This window comes from Sycon ciliatum, chromosome 1 (assembly GCF_964019385.1).
Source record: "Sycon ciliatum chromosome 1, ocSycCili1.1, whole genome shotgun sequence".
In the NCBI taxonomy this organism is placed as follows: Eukaryota; Metazoa; Porifera; class Calcarea; order Leucosolenida; family Sycettidae; genus Sycon; species Sycon ciliatum.
Window position 1 is genome coordinate 17,943,775 of NC_088643.1, and position 16,360 is coordinate 17,960,134.

General features: G+C 48.2%; 1 protein-coding gene across 1 annotated transcript in view; it reads left to right on the forward strand.

Moving 5' to 3' along the window:
• Nucleotides 1–6,704, forward strand: part of LOC135819378 (cytosolic carboxypeptidase 1-like) — a 9,875-nt gene extending 3,171 nt beyond the window's left edge. Inside the window, exons 6-10 of the mRNA XM_065332613.1 lie at nt 202–331; nt 788–883; nt 2,033–2,209; nt 3,412–3,647; nt 5,614–6,704. Of these exons, the coding sequence (XP_065188685.1) occupies nt 202–331; nt 788–883; nt 2,033–2,209; nt 3,412–3,647; nt 5,614–5,851 (877 nt within the window). The 3' untranslated portion in view covers nt 5,852–6,704. The remainder of the gene's footprint in view (nt 1–201; nt 332–787; nt 884–2,032; nt 2,210–3,411; nt 3,648–5,613) is intronic.
• Nucleotides 6,705–16,360: the final 9,656 nt, after the last annotated feature.

Here is a 16,360-nt window from a genome sequence, read left to right on the forward strand (position 1 = left end):
GGGCTCAAACCCAGGTTGTGTATATTTTTGGGGTACTGGGCCCGCTACTCTGCACATTTGGCTGTGCCGCACGTATTCCCATTCTACTTCCAGATGACCTGTACAGAGAAATTGGAGCATTTTCGAATTGATCCAGCACAGAGTGCGGCTGAAGTAATATGTTTTTTTTCTCTGCACTGTTCCTTGGTACTGTTGTGGTAGCCACCGGTGCAGCCTGTCCGGCAATGATCTGAACCGCCAGTGGATCACACCGTGTCCAGTGCGCCACCCGACGATCTACCACACCAAGTGCCTGCTACAGTACCTTTTCGCTACGGGCAACAATGCCAGGGTAGGTGCAAATGTACTGTGCAGTACACTGGGCCGTTAATGGTCAAATCGTTGTCAGTCGATGAATTTCTCCAGTTTTCAACTTTTCAATATTAATTTTGTTTTACCCAACTTGGTGTTGTGTGTACAGTAGCTATTTATAGTTGGGGGTATGGGAATGGGGGGGGGGGGGGCTTTATATTTTGTCTAACCGCTCAGTCTGCACTCAAGAGTGGTAGCATATTTATGTGTGGAGGAAAGGCCAGAGTCTTAGAAAGGCATCATTTCGTGCGGTCCTGAAAAGTGAAGAAAATCGCTGAACGTCCTCAAGGTTTTCCGACTATCGACGCTCTAGTAGTATTGAAGGTGACGTCCAGTAGATGATGATCTAGTGCTTGCATGCTGCATTGTGTCACACTTGGTCCTCGTGTGGGTATGTCCAGTACTGTACTTCTTTTTGTGATGTTGACTGCTGCAGCTATTCTGTGACCTTCACGGGCACTCCCGTCGCAAGAACATCTTCACCTTTGGCTGTCTCGACCACCTAGATCAACTGGACAGACGGGAGGAGGAGGTACGAATAGGGCTTGAAAGTGCTACGTCACAGCATAGCAACAATTTCAAAAATTCAAAAATTGGATCCAGTTTTTGTATGGATCCAAGCACATTTCAAGCCGTCTTACTCTCAGCAAGGTGATGTAACCAGTGAAACTGACTGATTTGGCTACTGGGGGCGGGGTTACAACTGGTGGCGAAGTAAAAGTCACCCCTGCATACGACATGAGTGGGTTGCTATGCACCCACATACTGAGGCAATAGCAAAGTCACACCTTAGTGGATCCAAAATAGAAATCTGATGTCAACTTAGTACTCCCTGGCCGTTTTTGACGTCATCACTTTCAAGCCCTATAGTATCCGCAGCTGACCCGCTGTGCATGGAATGGTTTGCCCCGGAAAGTGCTCAGCAGGGCTGAGTAGAAGATACCATGGGAAGGCTGAGAAGTGATGCCAAACTCTCAGCAATAGGGCTGTTTTGTCGGTTATTGCAAATGTTAACCTTCCACATGATCTATTCATTAATAGTTTGAGGGAGTTGCAAACAGGAAACGCCTGAAGAAGGAAAAAATTGATTGTCACCACCAGGACTCGAACCAGGAACCCTCGCTCATGGCCAGCGATGCGGTACCACTAAGCTACTTCGAAGTATGGTGTAGTCTAATTTCAGAAATTTGCGGTGCTCAATATTTTTGGTATGAGGGGGAAGGCCAGGTTTAGTGAACAGAAATTTTAGGTACGGGGAAGCAGTTCTCTATTGGTTTATGTGTGTTAGTGTTTGTTCGGTGTATTGACATTTTAGGTATGAAACAGATGCACCGAAAGTACCGAAAATAAAAGTACACCGAAAATTTGTGAAATTACAGTAGTCTAGCTAATTGTCAAATTTCACACATTCGCTGTGGGTCCTTGTGCTCGCCAATGCAGCAATTGGGGCTCGCATCTGCAGTCACAGTTAAGAGTGGATTCTGTAACACCAGTATACATACTGTGTGAGGCAATCAGATAGTTCCACAGAAGTAGGCAGCTCCGGTTCCCAGTGTATCCAGCCGATAACAAGCGACATATTATATACGATGTGTACTTGCACACTTGTAACTTTCTAGATTACACTCCGACGTATGCTTTCTTTCTGTTATTGTTGTCGCTTGTTTCTTATCCTCACCAGGTCTTTCCCAACCTGCTGGCGTCCGTAGCGCCCGCGTTTGCGCGGAAAAACTGCACGTTTGATGTGGATAAATCCAAGGAGGCCACCGCACGTGTTGTAGGATGGCGAGAGCTGGGCATTGTGGCGTGCTACACTATGGAGAGTACGTATTGTGGTGCTGACCAGGGACAGTACAAGGTGAGAGAGAGAGAGAGAGAGAGAGAGAGAGAGAGAGAGAGAGAGAGAGAGAGAGAGAGAGAGAGAGAGAGAGAGAGAGAGAGAGAGAGAGAGAGAGAGAGAGAGAGAGAGAGAGAGAGAGAGAGGAGAGAGGGAGAGAGGGAGAGAGAGAGAGGGAGAGAGAGGGAGAGAGAGGGAGAGAGAGAGGGAGGGAGAGAGGGAGAGGGAGACAGACAGAGACAAAGACAGAGATGAACTAGAGTACAGTGCGGGGATGAACAGATAATATGAATATTGAACTCGGATGGTGAGCCAATTCCATTATGGATAAAAGGAGGAAATAGTGGTTGTGACTTCGGCAATACTTTGTTAGTAAAGGGTTTGTTCCCCACACTGGAACTCGCGTTATTCCGCCAACTTGAATTTACACTTGACTGACTCACGACAGCCAATCAGAGTACACAAGAAGTCCATCGAACCTTCGACTTGGCTTTGCGTCGTCGAGTTCTAGTGCGACCGGTATGTCCAAGAGTCTTAGTAGTTTCATCCTCACCCAGTAACTTTCGGCATTCTTTCTTTCTGTGGGACGTAGCTGGTGCTCTTCTTCGTTGCGCTTTCCTTCCCCTCTTGGACCTTTCCTGACGTGAGCCTTCCAGGTTGGAAGGTCGTTGGTTTGCGCCTCGGAGAAGTGTGGGAGCTAGGTGCCAGGTGGTTGAACGCCTCAGTACTCCTTGTCAGTCTTGTGCCATTTTCTTGCACTCGCTGGCTGTATAAGATCTGACTACCGTCCGGCTCGTCAGAAATACCATTTCCAACGATTTCCATGCACACTGTTTTAAGAAACTGTTACCCCAATGCCTTGCTTTTTCACGCTAGTACTTCTGACTTTCAGCTTTGCAAAATGCGAACATGATCACCTATCCAATAGTCTATTATATTAATTATTCATATATTTTTGCATCTTTCCCTCGAGTGGGTCTATTGTTATTAGGCTATTGTCTGTTATAGTCACCACTATAAATAAAAATCCAATCCAAATCCAATCCAATCCACTTTGAATGGCTTCTCGTCAAGTGGATACAGGCGGAAAAGAAACAAGCCAGTGTGATTACTATTGTACAGTGTAAAGGTGTACTATTATTCCGTTTCAGTGGCTGAGCTTATGTTCAGGCAAGGCATGATCATAATATTGGCTGTGTTCTTGTGTCTTATGTGCTCTGCAGGGCTTGCAGTTCTCGCCGTACCACCTGAAAGAGATGGGCGAAGCTTTCTGCCAGGCGTTGCTCTTGCTCGACCATCCCGGTGGCCGTGCGTCCGCATTGCGGGCCGATGACGTTCTGGCCAGTGCACGGCGTGTGCCTCCGGCGACGTTTGCCACTCCGGAGAGCGACGAAGAGGAACCGGAGCGGAAGGCAGCTGGAAGAAAGCTCAACAAGAAGGCTGGAGCGAAAGGCATCAGGTGAGATGAAAGTGCTACTTTGACTACCAGTAGTTTTTTGCACATGTACAGTGAAAAATCATTGATATAACTTATAAGTTAGGGGCCATCCGTAAATACCGATATTTATTTAGAAACGAAAACTAGTCGTTTCTCTTCAACCCCCCTCCCCCCTCCCTCAGAAACGAACATATACAAACGATGCATAGTATCGATATTTTTTTCTTTTCTTTTCTGGACGTGCCCACACATACAAACTGTGCATCGAAATTTTTCGAGAAACGAACAGGCACTAAACCCCCTCCCCCCTAAGCGACTAGTTTTCTTTTCTAAATAAATATCTAGATTTACGGATGGCCCCTTTATAAGTTAAGTTTCTCTGGACATTTTTTTACTGAATACCACAGTACCATCAGATGCTGCACAGCGGGGGCGGTGGCATATTGCATGGAAGTGGGGGCGGGGCAAAAGTAACTCCTCCGACCAAAGGTCTTGGAATCATCGTTACTCCTGTGCGCCGATACGTAGGAGAAAAGAAACATGTGCATCCAAGAGGGAAGCACCGGCTTTGCAAACGATAATGGGGAGAATTTGAGATTGGGACAGGACAAAACAATAGTAAAAGCAGTGCACCATAGGAAGATGAAGAGAACTGATAATCGGATTTTAAGGCTGACCGAAGGGGATCAAAGAGGGGTTGAAGGGAGCTGGAGTGCGGTCAGTATAATTAAGCTTTTGTGTTGGCTGCGATGGAGATATCATAGCCTGTCTGTGGCCCACTCCCACTTGCTGAGCCGCAAGTGGTCGTTGACATTTTTCTTGAACGTGTGCATACCTCTGCGGGAAGGGGGGGGGGACTGCAGAAGGGTAGGTAGGAGCTGATTCCACGTTGCGATGAGGGAGTGGGGAAATGAGCGGAGCGTGTTGTTTCGTGACTGAGGAGAAAGAATACTGGTGAGTTGTGATGGATGATGTGTTGCAGATCTGGTTGTCTCACGAGTAGACATGCGGCATTGCGGTGCGGCTGCTGATGGTGGCAGAATGGCTTTCACCATTTCCGGACCCTCCACAAAGTGCAGCTTGTACAGAAAGCAGAGCCCTGCTACGGTACGGCGAATGTCGAGGCTCGGGAGGTATGATCCATCTCCAATTATGTGCAGGGCACGATGCTGGATGGCAGTGAGGCGGGCCAAGGTGGTGGGGGCTGCGCTCATCCACACCAGCATGCCATACTCTAACACAGGGCGGACAAAGCCACGGTACACGATTGCCCGGTGCTTTGGGTCTAGCACAGCCGATGCCTTACGGAGGAAGGCGAGCCGCTGAGCTCCGCGTACTGCAAGCTGTCGGATATGGCTGCGGAATGCCAGCTGCCTGTCGAAGGTGACGCCAAGAAGCTTGAGCTCCTCTACTTCTGGCACGACTGCTCCTTGGAAGCGTATTGTGTTCGGGGGGGGGGGGGGGTTGGCGAGCGGTGGTGGCTGATGGTCAATGCCTGCGACTTTGTGGGCTCGAACTTGATCCTCCACCTGCTTCCCCATGCTGCCAGTGAGTCTACTGCCTGCTGGAGGATTGCTGTCTCTTCTGGCAGTCTGAGTCGGGTGGTGATGCACTTGTAGAGAGTTGTGTCGTCGGCGTATACAGCCAGCTTCGCCCCATCAGGCAGGTGGTCTTCTGCGTCGTTGACGTACAGAAGGAAGAGGGTGGGGCCGAGGATGCTGCCCTGCGGCACGCCAGATTGGATTCGGTGGGTCGGTGAAGACTGGCCGCCTAGTGTGGATGGACGGCATGCCAAGATATGATTTATAGAAAAGAAAAGGACCGAGAAACTACATCGAACTACATCCGAGTCCAAGATATGATTGTTTGGTAGCTCGGACATCAGGCCTGTGATCTACTGTGTGAATAAAAACGAACAAAGCTGTTGGTATTATTCGAGTGTCCGTTGACATTGTAACTATGTGGTTTGTTTCCACCGTGTTCTCAGCAGCAAAAACCGAGCAAAGCGTGGAGATGATGATGATGAGGAGGAGGAGGAAGACGAGGAAGAGCAGCAAGCGCAGGCATGTGCAGCTAGCAGCGATGTCGATGAGGCGAGCTATGAAGCGGACGATGTCGACGGCGAATTTGGCGCTGGTGACGATCTCGATGATTTCGATGATGCTCTTGATGAGGAAGATGATGACGATGCTTTGCAGGATGGTAGCGATGAAGAGGAGGTCTGAGTGTGAACTAAGCAAACGGTCGCGTTCAACATTGTACGGCAAAAGCTCCACTGATCAGAATTCAGTGCGGCAAGAGGAACTGACTAGTAAGCTATGGTAGAAATGTGTAGTGGCGATGTGGGGGTGATTGTACATTGAGAGATTGTCTGGACATTTTTGCATGGTAACGTTATTATATACTCACACCGATCAAGCAGTCTACAAGACACTCGCTGTCATTACAAATGTAGTTTTTCCGTTTGGTACAAGTACATGTAAATTATCCACCCAGTCTTTTTTTTTTACCGATGGAAACTCCATAACTGCATCGTCATGTTTATCTATTTGCCGCTGCTTGAAGCGTGTCTTATCTTTATTCCACAAATTGTCAAGTACAGCAGTGCCCTAACTTTAAGGTGCAAACCGATCAAACCTATTTCTATTTATCATGGATTTACCATGGTTTTATTGCTTGTTTCTCTTCTAATGCCAGTCTTGGTGTGATGAACATCGACCCTACCCGCCGGTTGTCTTATTTTGTCTTCAAGTGATTCCCCACTTTCTGAAGTGATTTCCCCACTTTCTGAAGTCATTTCTATTCAATTTATACTGTATATTCCCGACTTGCCCAGATGGCACTGGCGGAAGTTTTGACGGCCATATCATGGTTTTTTTTTGGTGTTGTAATATCATGAATACAGGAATGCTGTGCTTGCAGTAGCGTCTCTGGCAGGTATCTATTATCAAAGTAGCAGGCTGTCGGTGTAGTAGTGTGCTGGTCTACAATGTAGTTGTAGTTCTTATGTTCTGTGACCTGATCTCCACGTTCTCCAGCTGCCCACAAACTAACTCAGTGTTGTGTCTTGCTTCTACAGTCTACAGTAACACTGCAGTGCGGGTGGGGGAGCCTGGGGCTGCCTAGGTTAGGGGTTCCTGTCCAGTTTTCAGGCTTTTTTCCATGATACAGTCGTGAGATAGAGGAGAGTATTATTAATAATAATTACTTACACACTATACTACGCAGGTAGTGGCCTCACCAATACAGTACGGATCGGCTCATAGCGTTGGTGTTTGGTTTTCGTGAAAATATCACTATAGCCGATAATAATATTGGCGATGTTATTACTATAGGCGATTTGCATACTTAGGTATGCCTGACAAATGCGTGTATGGTGTCATTCGAATCAGTGCAACGTGCAGAAGCGTGCTGTGCATGTGACTGTGCAATATGTGCAGTACAGAGCTACTTCCTGCGGAAAGTTTTGTTTTTTCACGGCTGAGCGTAGCGAAAGAGTGCAAAAAACGTATTTTTCACTCACAAATATTTTCGTGCATTTGCTCTTGTTCTGCGCAACTCCGTTGAACCTGCCATCGTGGTCTTTGTTTTTCCTCGTGGTAGTTGATGTTGCCCGCCCACCCACCCTGGTTTCATGGGAGTCGTCCGCTGTTCTTCTTGACAATCTGTGCCTATGTGTGTGGCTTATGATTATGACATACACCGGTATTACATACCATTTCTTGCTATCTCTATTCTTGGGTCTGACTGGCAGCGGGGCAGGAATTAATGAAGTAGAAAGGTTTTTTGGCCGAAAGGCGTGTTTTTCCTCTAGCCCGGTTGAGCGGTCGCGGCTAGGAATGTAGGGAGTCATTGTTTTTCAGGCGCTCCCCTGCTGCCCAGTCACCCATGCTCACCACTGGCCATGCTGTTTCACTTGATTTCACGGCCTTTTCTCCCGCTTGCTGGCGGTTCTTTGATGGATTTAGATGTTTTTCGGCTATTTATCTATTATGTGGCTGCGAGTGTGGTTTTTTGCTTCTACTCATTTCTGGAAAACCACCACGGTGGTGAGTGTGATTGCTCTGGTAGACCACTACCCCATGTACTGAATAGTCGCTTTGTGAGTGAAAACAAAAACTTCGTGACTTTTTGACATGAGTTTTCAAGGAGTTGCATGCTGTGCTCAACAAAATGATTATGTATTCTTTTGGAAGAGAAACACTTCAACACATTCAATCGACATAATTATCAACAATATCTATCTGAGGGATATCATAGTCGTACCAGCGCTTCCTGGCTGCCGCGATCAGATCTCGCCATGTACGATGTATAGTTTTTTATGATTGTCACTATAGCCGATGAAAAATGTATGCAATAAGATCATTTTGACAAAGAAATCGTATCATTATAGCCGATATAATTATTACTATAACCGATTATTATAGCCGATCCAATCCTATGTATAGAAAGGGGTGGTTTACGAAAATGAATAATTATTATTATTTGAGAATTATGATCAGTATAAGAGGTATATTACTATAGCCGACAACCCTATAGCCGATCCGCACTGTACAAGCGCGCAATCATCGTTCAGACTGAGTGAGACTCAGAGTTGACTGTGTTCTGGACCAGGGGTAGTGTCACTGTGTGTGTGGGGGGGGGGGGGGGATAGTGTGTGTGTGGGGGGGGGGGGGGGGTGGTAGTGTGTGTGTGTATGGGTGGGGGGGGGGGGTAGTGTGTGTGTGGGGGGAGGGGATAGTGTGTGTGGGGGGGGGGGGGTAGTGTGTGTGTGTGCAGGGCGGGGGGGGGGGGTGATAGTACAGTAAAACGGTGGCCTGAATGATGTAATTGTTCTTCTTATTTTTCTTTTATACTCTTTTCTATATTTCTCCAACTTCTGTCCAGTATATAGACAACCAAGAACGAGCGAAGAATACACGACTTACAGTACAACAAAAAATATAAAAAAACAAAAACAAGAAGACTCAAACAACTTCCTAGTACAATGACGGTCAGAACCAGGGCTAACACCCAAACGGTTCAAATAGTCACAAGACCAGGGCTCTGCCAACCGTGGATAGTCGTAGTAAGGGCTCTGTCTCCGAACATGGTGTCCTCCGCCTTGTAACATGCTCTCAACCATGCAACAACATGTTTTCAACAAAACACCGTTATCTACTATACAGGTGGAATCCTGATAATTATTTCGAATATAACGCTTAATTAGACATTTTTCCAGGACAGATTTCTATCGATACGATACCCACATAACAATATCTGATAATTCGAACCTCGAAATGCACATGTCCAGTTGATTAGAAGTCCCACAGAATCCACCCACATAGAAAATGTGTGGGATTTGTGCTGATAATTCGAAGTTAGCAAAGTGTAAGTCGAGATTCACTGTACTGGTCAGTTCGGTTTGCATGAGCAGGCTGCGGGCTGTGCCGGTCAGTTCAGTGTCTGTGAAATCTGTGTCTAAGGTCCATAGCGCAACTCTGCATGACCATGAGAGCATTTTGACAAACATAATTATATTATTGTGTTGTGGGTTCATGTTTGGATAATTAGAACGTCCGGATAACAAGAAGTTTTTTCCTGGCGTTTTGAGGTTCAGGGATTCCACCCGTACTACTTACTACAAACTATACTACGTAAAATCAAGAGGGGTAAGTAGCAGCCTTCGGCCTTGTCCAGATTCTTATCAACCACCACACCACACCGCTGCGCTCTCCGGCCGACCTCAACACGTTGCCACAGCACACCATCAGCAAAACGACATTTCAGTTGGTACTCTGCTCCTTCAGGCAGCAGCTGTTTCGATCATCAGGATCTCGTCAGTGAAGGTTAATTATGAAGAATGGCTAACAGATAGTGAACTTCACCCGTTTGTAGCAAAAAAGGGGGAACATAATGGCGCATCTTAGGCGCAAAAAGGAGGGAAACATAATGGCGCATCTTAGGGTGCGAAGATTAAGCTAGCTCCTACGTAAAGTAAAAAGAATTCAAATCAGACTAACTATTACTTGTCACCTTTACCATGCTTACTGCAAAGTCATGCACTTGGTATGAACAGTGAGAAGTGGCAGGCAGGTCAGATCACAGCAGTACATGTAATATCAGCTGTACATGATTGCCACAGCACATGCGTCCTGTCACCTTGCCTTCCAACAGAATGACACAAAATCCAGTCAATAGTACACTGATGAAAACTGGTGTGAAAATATCCACCCAGCGGATAGATTATTTATTTATTTATTTATTTCTGCACCTCGTGGCATGTCAAGACAGCCAATTGAATTGAGGAGAGGGTGAGACCAACCACGGAAGAAGAGAAAAAAAGAAAATGAAGAGCACGTACACAAAGTGGGAAGGGATTAGCAACTTACAAAGCAATGGGATGCTCAGCGAGCTATGTAGCGGAAGTGGGGACTGTGACTTTGTTCACTGGGAGATACTGAAGTGCTGTCTGACGAGGGTACGGAATTTGGGCATATCTGGAGCTTGTCTAACACTGGGAGGCAGTTGGAGCCACGTGGAGTAGTAGGAAAAGAAAGGGGAATTTACGAATAGGGTAGACCTAGCAAGGGAGAGACGAACGCAGCTTCGGGTGGTGCCACCTGAATTGAACCAATTCAGGGTGCTGGTCAAGAAAAAGATAATTATATGCATAAACCGGGGTGTGGGTAGTGTGTGTGTGTGTGTGTGGGGGGGGGGGGGTAATGTGTGTGTGTGTGTGTGTGGGTGGGGGGTGTATTACGCTATACATGTACGTGTGTGTGTGTATGGGGGGGGGGGGTGATTATTATTATTCTTTATTTCCACGATGGCCCATGGCCAATAAGGAAGATAATATGATTCAAATCAGTCCAGAATCATATAAAATCAGTCTAGCAAGTAAGGAAATCAACACATTGCAGGGGGATGGGGTCACGATGGGGTACAGTGTGAGCTACTACAGGAGCATATGGATGATAGAATGAGGCTAGACGCCATTGATTTAAACGCATGCTTGCTATTTGTTTCACGCAGGTCGGGGGGTAGTTGGTTGAAATTGTGAAGGGATAGGTTGATGGGTGAGTTGGTGTGTCGGTATGTGTGTGATGTTCTCAATGTGTATGTTCTCATGTGTCGTAGTGCATATGGCTGCTCTGTGATTGGTCGTGCAAGGTGAGGCTGTTGCAGGTGAAGGGGAGCGCGGATGTACTTGATGTTGTGGGCAAGAGTAACCTGTCGTAAGAGTTGCCGGGAGACTAATGTGGGGAGTTGGAGATGATGAAGAAGTGAGCTGTGATGGACTGGTGCAAAAAGGGGGATCCGCAGGCAGATACGGGCTGCTCGTCGCTGAACGCGTTCTAATTGGTCCTTCTGTGTGCGGGTGGTGTTGGATAACACGAGACTGCCGTACTCCATAACCGGGCGAATGTAGGCGGTGTAGATTACGAGCAGACTGGGGGTGTTAAGTTGGCCTCGTGTTTTACGAAGTTGGTGAAGGAGTTTTTTGGATTTGTTTATTATGTGCGTGACATGTGAGTTCCATTGGAGGTTGTTTTGTAGTATGATTCCAAGGTGACGGTGTTCTTTGACTTGCTTTAGGGGTGTGCCATTAAGAGTGATGTTGAGTTGGTGGTTTGGTGTGAACGACAAGGTAACGGTCTTTGAGGCATTGACGAGGAGGTGCCATCTGCGCAGCCAGGTTGCGGCAGCTGAAACGGCTGACTGCAGGGACAACTCCGATGTCAAACGGCTCTGGTGTGTTGCGATGAGCGCCGTGTCATCTGCAAATTGGCTGCACTTTGTGTTCGAGTTGGTGCAGGCAGAGGGCAGGTCAATGGTGTAGATCAAGAACAGCAGGGGGCCTAGAACGGATCCTTGGGGCACCCCTGCTGGTATGGCTTGCCACTCACTGAAGGCGTCGCCGACACGAACACGTTGACGGCGATGGGTGAGGTAGCTGACCATCCATTGCAGGGCGGTATCTTTCAGGCCGAGGTGTTGCAGTTTCTTGAGGAGACCGGCGTGCCAGACTCTGTCGAAAGCCTTCGAGAGGTCAAAAAAGCAAGCTGTGACGGAAAGACCTTTATCTCGGCTCTCGGAAACCTCGTGCACGAGTCTGGCGAGCTGGAGTTCGGTGCTATCATTGGCACGAAAACCGGATTGATCCACTGGGAGGAAGGGTGTGACGTGCTTGTAGAGTCGCTTGTGGACGATCCTCTCCTGCACTTTACTGATAACGCTGAGAAGTGATATAGGCCTGTAGTTTGTTACCAATGACCTTTCGGCTTTCTTGTATAGTGGGCTCACAGTGGCATCACGCCAGTCCTGTGGTTGTTCACCTCTCCGAAATGACTCATTGAAAAGTCGGGAGAGTGACGGCGACAGCTCACGCGCCGTGGTCTTGAGGAGTCTTGTTGGGATGTCGTCAAACCCAGGGGCTTTGCAAGGATTAAGGGCTCCTAGGAGCTGTTCTACCTCGGCGGGTGTGGTGGTGATTTGGGCAAGCTCTCTCTCGCCGGATGTTGGTAGAAGGATGTCGGGGACTGGCTCGTTGTCAACTGAGACGGACTTCTTGCTTTCTGAAATGAAGAAGCTGTTGAATGCTTCTGCCTGCTCTAAGTTCGATGTGAGCTTCCTGCCATCATGGTTCAAAGCTGGCATTTCCTTTCTTGGTGAAATTCGAAGGGTCTTCATAAGTTTGTAGAGGTTTGGGCGGTTTGTATGGGTTTGGTCACAGTGGTTGTCGGCATTGGCTGATTTATGAACGAATTTGGACTTGGCGCTGCGGAGAAGAGTTGTTGTCTTGTTTCGCTGAGTTGTGAACTGGTCCCAGTCTTCAGCCGTCCGTGTCCGGAGGTATTTCCTGTATAACCTGTGCTTTGTACGGATATTATTTAGCAGATCAGGCGTCATCCATGGGCGTTTTTGAGACACTGCAGATGATCTAGTCAACCGGAGTTGAGTGCAGAACTGGTGTGCGGTGCGAAGCAGAGTGTCACGCCAGAGCGACCACAGTTCGGTCAGCGAATATGACGGCAAGTCAATGTCGGGTGGCAGGAGTTGAGTATACGCTAGCGCTTCTCTCAGGGCGCCAACGTTCTCTGAATTCCAGTTCCAGGTCCAAGGTGGCAGGTTACGTCTGCCACGCTCATCTGCTGGTGGCTGCATGGAGATAGTTCCCTGGATTGCTACGTGATCTGAACACCCAAACGGTGCTCTGGAAGAAAGTGTGACCTCCTCCGGAGGGAGATTGGAGATGACTAGATCGAGGCACGAATTTAGATAGCCTCGGCAGATGTGGGTGGCAAAGTTTACATGCTGATGGAAACCATATGCATCGATAAGATAGCTAAGTGCGTCACCAGCTCTGTCTGTGACATCAGAATCCAACCAAGAGCTGTTCTTGGAATTTAGGTCGCCGAGGAGGATGAATGGCGCTGTGGTGTTACATTTATCGAGACACAATTCAAGTTCGCGGCAGAATAAATTCGGATCAGAGTTTGGTGGTCGATACGTGCATCCCACGGTGACTGTGCGATCTGAGAGTGTAAGCTCTACCCACAGTGACTGGAAGCTTGGCATGACGACTGTTGTTAGGCGTTTGTGGCAGGTAGGGGCATGTATGTATAAAGCAACACCTCCACCCATCGTTTCTGTTCTGTCCTGTCTGTAGAGTGTGTAATCTGGAATGTCATAGAATGAGTCTGGCTCCATGGGGTTTGCCCATGTTTCGCAGACAGCAATTAGTGTGGGCGTGATGCGTGTGATAGTGGGTATGAGCTCGTCCATTTTGTTGCACAAGCTCCTAGCATTAAATGTTAAAAAACTCATTCCTAGGAAAATTAGGTAAAGAAATACAACATGCTGGAGCCGAAAGAAGACATAGGACAAAAGTATAATATTGTGCAAGAAGGCGAAAATGGTGTAAGTGCGAGGGTATTATTACAGTACAACACGTTCCGTTCTGTGTGAGTGGATATCTTGCACTCACCTAGGACTGTCTGGGTTTGCCTTTTTTCAACTTCTTCTTGTTTCTGGGTGCATTGGCAGTGGCCCCGCAAGGTCTTTCAGGTGTGACACTGCTTCGAGGGCGTTTGGAGCTATGCACTTGAAAACCGTCTGAGTCCGTGTCAGAGTCGCTGCCGGACTTGGTGAGCCGGCCTTGTGACATTGACTGTGCGAGGTCACCAATTGCGTTAGCTGGCAGCTGGAGCTGTGTTTGCGAATCTTGTTGTAGGTTGAACGGTCTGGGCGGTGATTGGTTGAAGTCAGGTAATGGGAGTTCCTCAGATTCTGATGAGCAAGCTGATGCAGCCTGATTTTCATCCGTGCTGCGACCTGGGACTTCCTTGTGAGGGCGAGAGAGTGTGCTCTGCCCATTCCAGGCTCCAGCTGTACGTTGGGTAGCGTTCTTGGTGGTGTTATCGGCTGATACGGTGGGATTTTGTTCCTGTTGTTGTTGAGCAGTCGAAGACCCTGCAGTGTTTTGGGGTGGGGATACGGTAGTCCCTTGTACAGGGCGCATACCACGCTCCGAGAGATTTCCTTGTTTGGTAGTGCAGTGCTTCGCAATATGCTCCGTAGAGTCGCATATCCTGCACGTGGGCGTTTGGCCTTGGTGGTACACCCGGAAAGTGCCTTTTCCGTCACGGGTTCTGATGTAGCTGGGGATGGTCTTGCCTGCTGAGGGCTTGAATGTGCCAAACCGTACCCCAGACGCAACGTGTACACCTTCGCGTACCGTGATGCGCCCATGCCTGATGTGACCCTGTACGTCACCGTACGGGGAGAGAGCAGCAACAATGGCGGCATCTGCAACCCAAATGGGAACGTCATGGATGTGCAGCTGCAAGTTTCTGTTTACTACGGAAATAGGAAAAATGTGATTTCTTTTGAATATGAATCCATTTGCACAGACTTGTTGGGCTAATTGTTCACAAACGAAGGTAAGGCGGCACTGGCCGGCAGTGCTTACCTGGATCGACAGGATTTCTTCAGGACGGATGCCGTGCAGCTCCAAACACTTAATGTAGTCGACAAGTTTGACTTCTTTCTCCGCTGAGAATGTGACGGTCCGAGCCTTGAGCTCCGTGGCTGTCAGGTGCCTCCAGGGGTCCTGCCCTCTGGTGTCCTGGTCCTGAGACATGTCCGGTGGGAGGACACCCTCCCCGGACATCTCAGACAGCTATAAAAAACTTTCCAGGCGGAGCTCCGAAAATGTCTACTGACACATATACACGCTGAAACGATGTGATAGTGTGTGTGTGTGTGTATGGGGGGGGGGGGGTAGTGTGTGTGTGTGGGGGGTGGGGGGTAGTGTGTGTGTGGGGGGGGGGGGTGTATTACCCTATACATGTACGTGTTAGGACTGTAGTGCCCCCCCCCCCCCCCCAGTGATGTATTACATACTAGTTAAAGATCAAATCTGATACTGGGAAATACACATCTAAGAAGTCATGACACTACCTGATCATAATAATCCCCCCAAGCGGCAATCTGAAGTGTTCACCATTTGATGTCCTACACCAGGGTGATTTTATCACCAGGGTCGTAGAGTGCCACAATCCAGTATAGGTTACCCGTGACGTTCCGGATGGTTTCTGTGGCGCCCGTTCTCCTGTGTCTACCGGTGAGAGTGTGAAGATCATGATCAACTGTCAGATGAATGATGTCACCAGTTTGCCACGGTTGACCAAGGGCTTTCCCGGTGTGGTAGTCACCAGCACCAGCGCCAAACCAACCAAAACACTGTGCCTTGTCCTGTTGGTATTTTTCCAGTTTTGGATTGCTGGATGAACAGGCAGAGAGGAAGATTTGAGCACAGGCGGTCTTGTCAATCGTCACCTTCAGTGTACTACAACCAGTGCCAGTGACCATAGGTGCGGTAAGTGCTGATGACCAACACTGACCACTGCCACTGGTCTTGCTCAGTGAGCGACCATCATTGGTGATATTCACCCGGCGGCCACAGCGATTTTCATCAAACGTCTTTGAAGTAACGTTATATGCCGGCACCACCAGTTTCTGTGGGCTACCCTTCAGATGGACACATCCAATCTTGGCCGAGATGTTGTAGTGACCGGTTTGCAACGGGATACGTTCAGTCTGTATGCGCCCAGAAGCAGGTGTAAGCTGAGTGTGCACGTTGGTCGTGTCCTCATCCGGATCGGATATCGATATCTCCAGTCCAATGTTATCCAGTTGATCTTGCTCCATGACGCTTGAGATAGCATTTTCTGGTAGCTCTATAGAGATGCTGATATGGTCATTGACACAGGCTTGGTCGCGGCACTTCAGTGTACCATCAGCAACATCCAACACTGCTCCCGTCTTGCTGATGCCATTGAGTAGTGATGCGGTGTCCGTCGTGCCAAACACAATGCCACTGGTAACACATGGCTCTTTCTCGTCCTGGGCAGTTTTCATGGTCTTGCTGATAGACGCATCCACCCAGGACCACACACGGAGAAGCTCAACATCGTCCTCAAAGGACTGCAAGATATTGGCAGCACTCTCTCCTTTTGACCCACACTCCTGCAGCTGGTGTAGTTGCTTCTCCAGAGGTTCCAGTTTCTTCAACCTCAGCTCATCCAGTTCGGTAAGAAGAGAGTCCTCTCGTTTCTTCACTGCCTCCATCAGTGGCTTGAAGAAACCAGAAACCTTCTCTGAAGCATACTCTGTTTGACTGTGTACCATTCGAATGTTCTTCTCCACTGTCTCTATAGCACTGCTGACAACACCATCACATTCTGATG